The sequence below is a fragment of the Erpetoichthys calabaricus genome, chromosome 9, assembly GCF_900747795.2.
Source record: "Erpetoichthys calabaricus chromosome 9, fErpCal1.3, whole genome shotgun sequence".
NCBI classification, from domain to species: Eukaryota; Metazoa; Chordata; class Cladistia; order Polypteriformes; family Polypteridae; genus Erpetoichthys; species Erpetoichthys calabaricus.
The window spans coordinates 134,831,974-134,841,111 of NC_041402.2; the positions used below are offsets into that span (position 1 = coordinate 134,831,974).

General features: G+C 38.0%; 1 protein-coding gene across 1 annotated transcript in view; it reads left to right on the plus strand.

Annotated features, from left to right (window-relative positions):
• The window catches only part of ccdc135 (coiled-coil domain containing 135), an 88,244-nt gene extending 84,563 nt beyond the window's left edge, over window positions 1-3,681 (plus strand). The window contains exons 17-18 of the mRNA XM_028810187.2: window positions 2,692-2,831; window positions 2,936-3,681. Of these exons, the coding sequence (XP_028666020.1) occupies window positions 2,692-2,831; window positions 2,936-3,023 (228 nt within the window). The 3' untranslated portion in view covers window positions 3,024-3,681. The remainder of the gene's footprint in view (window positions 1-2,691; window positions 2,832-2,935) is intronic.
• The last annotated feature ends 5,457 nt before the right edge of the window (window positions 3,682-9,138 follow it).

The following is a 9,138-nucleotide window of genomic DNA, read 5'->3' on the forward strand; positions in this document are numbered from 1 at the left end:
TTGTATGGGTGGTTACCTACCAGGTAACGCTTATGGTTGGCCAGCAAGTCAGCTAACATCCGCCACGGTGCCTTCAGTTGTGAGAAGCAGATCATAGAATGGTTGAAAATAGTTTACTGTCAAATAATACAAAGAGTACACGACATGTGTTTCGCCCTAATTCTGGGCTCATCAGGCGTACACACTCATTGCATATAGCCAAATTCCCGCGCTTCGCAGCGGTGAACTATTGCTTTTAAATTTTAATTAAGAAGAAAAGAAAACCTTTTTAAATTGAGGGAAAATATACTAATAACAGTTTGTTAAGGATCTGTTTTTTTGTGAAGCTGCCTTTACACAGCCTGTCTGCTGTTTTATAAATGAACGCCATATAAGGCCGTCCTTTCTACTTGCTTAGCGGTTCTGTATTGTTTTATTGTTCATTTATTACAATTGTTATAGTTATTGTGTAGGTATTTGAGACTCACTTTTCTGTTCAGGTACCCATTTCCTTTATGTAATCCGCGGATTCTCCGCTATTTTTTGTTCGTTTATTACGATTATAGTTATTTATTGATTCCCTTCTTTATCTGACTGCCTGCTCATATAAGGCGCTCTGCTGTTTTTTTGTGAAGCAGTCTTTACACAGCTTCTCCGCTGTTTTATAAACGAACGCCATATAAGGCCATCCTTTTTCCTTGCTTCGCCAAGGAAGCAGCCTTTTTATTTAATCCACGGGTTCTCCTCTGGTTTATTGTTCGTTTATTATGATTGTTATAGTGCTCTTTGTATACCACGTTGTCAGTTCAGCACTCCGGTTGTAATATGACCAAGTCGTGCAAGCTTACTGTTGAGAATGCAATGTATAGTTGTACAGGAGAAAAGCAATCTTGCCAAACTTAATTTAAACTTACGGTTTACACCGTGCTTTGTTTCCGCCTTAGCTGCACTTATGAATATGCTTGTATGCGTCACTCACTCGCTTCTTATTGTTTCGCTGCCTTCTCAATTGTGTAATGAATGTTTTCTTCAGCGCTCTTTGGGGCTCTTCCTTGTTTTCTACGTACTGCGTTCACAGTCAGTTCATGTGATTACGTGGGAGGCGTGATGACGCGATACGCAACTCCGCCTCCCACGGCCAGCGAGCTGCAGTCCATTACAATATATGGACAAAAAAGAGGTTCCAGTTATGACCGTTACGCTTTGAATTTCGAAATGAAACCTGCCTAACTTTTTTAAGTAAGCTGTAAGGAATGAGCCTGCCAAATTTCAGCCTTCCACCTACACGGGAAGTTGGAGAATTAGTGATGAGTGAGTGAGTGAGTGAGTCAGTGAGAGCTTTGCCTTTTATTAGTATAGATTAACAAGAGATCTTTACTCATCTCTCACATACTCCAATAAATGAACAAATGCCTCATCTAACTTCATCTAGTTTTCACCGTCTTCTGGTTAGGTTTAGGGAGGTAACAAGCCAAGCAAGGAATTTTAAACTTGCCTTCGCCAACAACAATCTCTTACTACTACTAGGGGATTCCCCAAGTATCCCAGACCTGAGATATATAATCCCATTCTACTTAAGGTCTACAGGTAACATCGTTTCAGCCTTTTAGATCTATGGTCTCATTATTTCCACCACTACTGAAAAATTGTGGTCATATGGGACATAGCATTGAAGTAATAGATAACTTTCACTAATAACAACTACAGTTCTGCTGCACTCCATGAATGCTTTAGACAGTCTCATGGTCCATTCTAGACATACTTAAGAGCTAGACTCCAAGATACTTTAAGCTCTTCATCTTGTGGCAACTATGTCTCCCCCACCTGCAGAGAGCAATCAACTCTGTTCCTGGAGAAAAGCAGACCTCAGATTTAGAAGTCTTGATTCTTATTCCATCCCCCTCACATTATTGAACTATCAGTGTATGGCGGAAGAAACAGACTTGAGATCACAAGGATAACATCATCTGTGACAGCAGAGATTCCACCATCAGGTTTCAAAGTTGGCATTTCCAAAGTCTCAACTATTTCTTGATATCCTGTTACTAAAAATACATACATATCAGGTGAGACATTGTTTTACTAGGAAAATTCCCATTAAATTATGGGCCAACTCAAATTTATGATAAAATGTACATTTCTTGTTATTTTTTTATTTTTTTTAATCTGAATAACTGGTGATATGGATGTGAATAGTTTTATGGTTTATGCATCCTGTGAAAGCCGCCTTTGTCAATACACTTGTGCTGTTGCTGCAGTGAATTCTTCAGGAGTCTTTCCTTCACCCCTAACGTTTTGAAAATTGAACCATTTTTCTACTGTTTTATTTGTTTATCTTAGTTGAGGCTTTGCTCTCATTAACTGCACTTTGGATTTATGAGATTGAAAAGCTGGAACCTTCATCTAAACTCATTTTGATTGTCCCTTATGTTCATATGCAATAATACTGTATATTATTTTGACATCTCTGCTTTGAAACCTTTCTTTTATAATCTTTATAAAAGTTATTTTGTTTTCTTTCTCCAGTGACACCTTCTGGGTAAGACACAGATATAACCACACAGACATAACAAAACAATTACATATCTTAGACAGACATTCCACATTTATGTGTGTTGATAGCCTATCGAGCCCATCATATATTATTTTTGGATATTTTAAGTAAAGCCAAGGCCATTTCCATTAGTATATAATATTTATTCTCTCATCCAGGAGACACAAGAGCTGCTGAAAAAGCAGCAGTGGTACCAGCAAAACCAAATGACCATGACAAAGGAGGATGAGGACTCTTATCTGTCATATTGTTCGGAAGCAATGTTTCGCATTCATATCCTGGAATTACGACTAAACAGGTAATTCATTTTCAACATTAATTTTATACAATTATGTAGTGTATTTAATATTATATGGTAAAACAGATTCTAAAAAACTGGCAAATTGTATTTTTTTGCTTCAGGCACAAAGAACAAGCCCCTCAGAAATATCTTGCTTTAGAGGAAAAACTAAGGATGGATCCTCGTCTGGCTGAATACCTTTCAAAATAAAGTGTAGAATGCAGTGTAACTATTAACTCAAAACATAAGAAATGTAACAGATCCTACATTGTACATCCATCTCAATGGCAGGTTGTACGGCATTAATTTCAAAAACAATACATGAGTAACCCTGGTTTAGTAGAAGTGTATGTTAGAAGCTCTGCATTTTTTTTTCTTACTTTCGAGAGTCCATTAATTTGTGTAAAAAGACACTTTAGGAAAAATTAAGAGCAGCCCAGAGTATATAGGATAATGATTTTTAAATAAAATAATGTGAAAAAAGATCCACTGGTTGCATAGGCTCTTGTTCCCAATAACCCTGACCTGGATTAAAAGTATGAAAATGTTATCTGATGTAAATATATAAGAAAAAATGCTTTTGTTTCCAGCTACTTACTGACTTTCAATTGCCAGTGTTTCATTCTAACTGGGATACCACAACTTGAGAGTATGCAATGCTGTTGCCTATGACAGAAGCTGCCATTATGACTAAAGTAGTGATGCACTGATGCCCACCTGTACGCAGGATTAACACTGCATGAGAATGCTCAAGTGCTTCACTGTTACCGGTACAATGTGACAATATTTAAAATAGTTACTTCCTGACTTGTAATAAAGGTTTGTAAGTTTTACTTAGTTTTACTATTAAATGCTTATTATATGTAAACTGTTTTAAAAATAGTTTTTTCATTTCTGTATTTGTAATCTGATTTAGTTATTGGGTGAAAATTGAAATTATAATATTAAATATGCGTAATTTAGTGCAAGGTCAAAAGGATATGGAGCCTATCATGGCAGCATCAGGCACAAAGCTGGGACCAGCACTGTTCTGTCTGTTACACCATGGCTATTATTAGGACCAGACTTTGAGGATAAAAAGTGCTGGCTTATACTTGAACTGCCTTTTGCATAACCAGCTGTTTCTTTGTGCCCCCAACATAACAAAAGATGTTATTTACTAAACGTATAGTGATAACATGCATCAACTGATACACTACATCACAATGTTCTGTGATTCTATAGTCATTTTTCAAACATAACTTACAAAAGTGGGTGGTGTTGTGGTAGACTGGTTAGGGCTGCTACCTCAGGAATCCTGTACCCACTTGAGCTCTGTGTGGAGCTTTGCATGTTATATTTATTGGCCCTGTGTGTGACGTTTACCTGAGATAATTGAATGAGTGAATGAATGGGCCCTGTGAAGGACTATAGTTCTATCCAGGGCTGGTTCCTTCCTGGCACCTGCTAATGCTGCTGGTTTTTCATGACCTTAAATTGAACTAAACAGGTGTGTGACTGCTATACTACTGTACATTATTTGCTAAAGCCTATAACCTTTGTGAACAGCAGAGACTTTAACTAGTAATAAAGAAGAAGATATTTTCATCTCTTATTTTAAACCACAATTAGTTATAGTTGCTAATTATTTCATTGCAGAATCACATCCCAGTTTTAGCAAAGGATTTCTCCTATCAACTAAGGATGTAAAGGAGCTGCTTCTGATGGCCTTTGTAATCTAGACTTCGCAATTTCTTAGCTTTCCACCAGCAGTCACCACAATGCAAATGTCAAAACTGGGAGAGATCATAGTGTGATTACATGACTTAATATACATATTCTTTGAAACACACACATACTGTACAAAAAGTAACAACATACTTCATATAACTTATATGGAAGTATCTCATCTGGCTGGGAGAAAATGATGTGGCCTAGTTCTCACGATTTGGCCATTTTGAACTGTTTTCCTTTTTATTTGAAACTAGACAAAGAGCCTGTTTCGACAATGTAAGATGAAACGGGCACGAGTTTGTGTCAGCAGTGTATGAAGAACAAATGATAAGTGACGAAGAAGTTGTTTTATAATGATTGTAGTCCACTTTACTTATTACTGTACAGACTTGCACTGTTAGTTGATGAATTTTCCAGGCCTATAGTATAATATTGAATGATGAATGTTCCAGTACAATATGGAATAGTAATAAGTATAAGCACCACAACCCTGATAGAGGTGTATTGAATGAATGTGTAATTGAATCAGAATGTGTAATTAGGCCTCGAGCTGTAGTCGAAATCGCCTTTCAGGCCTCTAGAGCTTTAATCGAAGTCGCCTTTCTCTTTGAATTTTTGCAGCCGTAAATCCGCTGCTTGCCGCGATGTTTGGGTTGGATGTCGGTCTCGTAAGGTTTTTCGGGCAGCTGCGCAGAAGGCGACTGCGCATTCGGCTTCGGACGTGCGCAGAAGGCGACTGCGCATTCAGCTTCGGACAGACGTGGGTGAGTGAGTGAGTGAGGAGGCAGGCGAATTATTTATTAAGATTTTGCCTCACTTTCTTCAGCTAACCTACAAAGTGAAAAAAAGACTTTTGGATGCTTCCTCCCCCAAGGCTGGCCACCCTTCTTTTGACAATAACATAAAAAGGTTAAATCTATTGCATGTAGAGAGAACCATTGTGTTGGAGAAACCCGAAAGCTCAAGTTCACAAAGTTGCACAGTGCCCGAAATAAAAAAGAAGGTGTCACATATCAAAGTCGGCGTGAAAAGGCAATTTTAGTGGACCGTCTGAGTGTCATATGAAAGCTTATTAGGGTACAGAGAAAAAAAAATAGGCACACAGTGGGAAAAAAGCACGAAATGTCAACTTTAATCTCAAAATTTCCACTTTAATCATGTAGTTTATTTTGTCATTAAAGTAGAACATCATAAACTTCATCTTAAAATCGTTTATTTTACTAGTTTTTCAAATCCCATCGTAACTAAAGTAGCACGTTAAATGCTTTGTTCTGTTTGATCTTCTATGTGCTCTATGTGTATGAATCACTATGTGCTTCCGTTCTTTCTCTTTCTCCGACAGGACACAGAATCCATTACATTCGTGATATTACAGCTCTCTGAATAATTAAAATACTGAGATGTATACGTGATATCTTTTTCATGATGATAGGAAAGAAAGCATGTTATTAAATATGGGAACACGGTGGCACAGTGATTGTTCATATCTCACGCAAGAGGCTTGCTGCGCCATGCGCAACCTTCGATGAAATAATTTATTACAGAAGTACTGTCTCTTTCAAACGTATTAACCCCAAATTCCTGTTCTTACTTTTCTTTCTCCAAATACCCAATTGCCACACAATCAGCTCTGTAATAGACTTGAGCCATCTGTAAGCTTAGAACAGCGATTCTTCAAAACTTTTAAGGAACATTGAAATATCTTCGTAGTACGTGTTTAATTATTCTCTCCGTCTATCCTTTCAGTGTCGCGTCAGCACCAGCAATAATACAGCGCAAGGCAGGAGCTATCCGTCAACTAGCTAGCGCTGCGGCACCGTGTCCTCACATGTTTAATTATTAACAATACAGATTATTTAAATGAAGGTAAAGTTTTATCTGTATACTATAAGCAACATATTTTGCTGCATTTCATCTTAAACATGATATCGTCATCATACGCGCTTTATAAAGTGGCGCAGGTTGCGCAATATTATAACTGTAGTGCAAGTTTACAGTGGGGTAATTGTACTTATAAGTACAGACAGTTCTACAAGGAGCACTTGATTGAGTGCGCTTATAGTTCTTGGGATGAAACTGTTTCTGAAATGCGAGGTCCGTACAGGAAAGGCTTTGACGTGTTTTTGCCGTGGCTGAGGCAGCGTGTGCTTGAAACTGTATACCGATAATTCTCTTTCCGATCAGCTGCTGCTGTGATTCCCCACTCAGATACAGTGATACAAATACTCCGAGTGGTGCAGTGAGAGTAATATGGAAAAAGATGATCCGCTGTGGCAACCCTTAACGGGAGCAGCTGAAAGAAGAAGAAAATGTGAGAGTAAAAACGTTAAAGCAGTTATGGTATTTGGAATACTATGGCTATTCCCCGGACCATTATATTTCTACAGGTTAATTACAATCAGATGCATTACACTAATAAACAATATGCAGTTAATTTCAGTGTATTTATAAAGCTGAGTCAGGAATGTGGGTCTAAGAAAGAAAGGGTAACCACACAGGAACAGTAGCACTGCTTTGACGCTGGGTGCCGCCAGTCTGCAAAACCGAGTGGAGAACTTGTGTACGCCAGGGTATGAGGTACCGTGGAAATGTGCGTGGTTTTACGCCAAGTTTAGGTTTTATACATCGCGATTTGAGCGTGGAAACTTTAGTACGCAACATTTCTGTGCGTACGCACTGTTTATACATGAGGCCCCAGGTCTTCACTTTATAAGAGTTGTTCTTAAAAAAGTTTTTTTTCTTATGACCAAATTTTGCCGTTAACGTGTCTTCACAACTTGCAGTCGCTGTGGAGAATCATCCAGGGGATCTCTCCCCTTGTGGATTATCCTCCTGGTCCCACTTGGAGAATTATCGCCGATCATCATCCGTGATTGGAGGTGGGTCCTCCTTGAACAATCCATGAAGTCGTTGTCTGGGGAGATGGTTTTCCTCTTGCAAGTGGCAACCCATCACAAGGCATTCTGCAAACCATTTGCGACCCTTTCTCATTCAGTACTATTGTAATTCACGACTCAGTGCGACCCAACTTCGGACATCATGCACAGCCCATAGTTTAAGAAATACTGCTCAATAAGAAGGTGATGTGCTGCATGCAACAGTCCAAGTTTATGGATAATAGATCAAGACATTTCACAAGGGCTGGGTTTAATAAATTTCTTAGTATTAACAGACCTTTGCTAAGGAATTTTGAGTTTGAGTTTGAGTTTGTGTTACCTATTGTGTTCTGTTACAACATGTTTAGCTTAGTTAGTTTACAGTTTCAACTCCTGGCCCTTAACTCTACCCCAGTGGCCTCACAAATTTTACAGCTCTCGTAGTGAATCTTAGAATTAGAGATCTCTCAATGAATTCAAAGAATTCCTAAGAGTGTCAAAATCCAATGTCCTAAGCAGACAGAGTTCTTCTAGCACTCAACAGGGAGTGATCTTCCAAGCCCAAAGGAAAGTGTGGAAATGCATGGACTCGCTTTTTAGGGGAAGGTGCATCTGCTGATTAGATCAAAGTCCAGTTCCAGGTACAGATCATTTCCTGCTCATAGGTACAAGAGTTCAGCTTGGGGTTACAAGTTTAAGATGAATGTCAATACAGGTGCTTCTTGGTTTATTAAAGTCTGCAGAGATGCCAATTGATCTTTGGTTAACAATCCTGATAATGAGATTGAATTCAGAAGTCAAACTACCATTTGTGGCCCTGAAAGTCTAGTGAAAAGGACAATTACAATAGTCCCTCATTGAGGATCGGATTGTCGACTTGTATCCAATCCTGCTGGTATAGTTGAAAATAGGTTGGTTCAGGAGACTAATGGAAAGGTATTATTTACTGTAAGTTAATTTTTTTTTACTTTCTTCTTATGGGAATCACATAAAACTTTATATATAGTTTTAAATTTTAGGAACACTTAGATTGAGTATTATATTATTCTGTATTCTGAACATATATTTTTATGAGCCATGCACTGCAGTTACTTCACTTTGATGTTATCTTTTTGTCTTCTACCACTGATGTTTTGAGTAAAAACCTCCCATTTATGGCATGCAGTGTGGAAGTTTACACAGTATGTGACATTTGGCTTGTGCCTATCAGTCAAATGGCACTGCTGGAATGCCCCTATTTGTGTAATAGTACAAATGCATTCCTTTCTTGGCCATTAAACCTATCATTTTGAAACCTGAACAAATGACGTCTGGTTGTTTCTAAAGCTGTATTCATATCTCTGTCCTATTGAAGTGAAGAGTTTGTGCAACTAATTTCTAAACTGTTTTGTAAAATAAAGTTTGCTTATAACAAACTTCAAATGCCGGCCTGCCAGTCTAATCCACTGTGCATGGTATGGTCCAAGCTTACACTTTCCTAAGCTACTGAATCTGTACTTAGTCATCCTAAGTTATATCTCTGGATCATTCTTAGAAAACATTATTGAAAGTAAAGAGTGTGTATCAGAAACATGCTGCCTTCCTAGCTAGCTTATAAAAACACAGCATTGATCTACAAAACCGTAGATAAAAAAAGTTTCATTTAAAAGTAATTGTACCAAATTTGCCATCCATATGCAGGCTATTTTCACAGCATAGTGGTTAGAATTATTATTATTTATATAGCACATTTTATG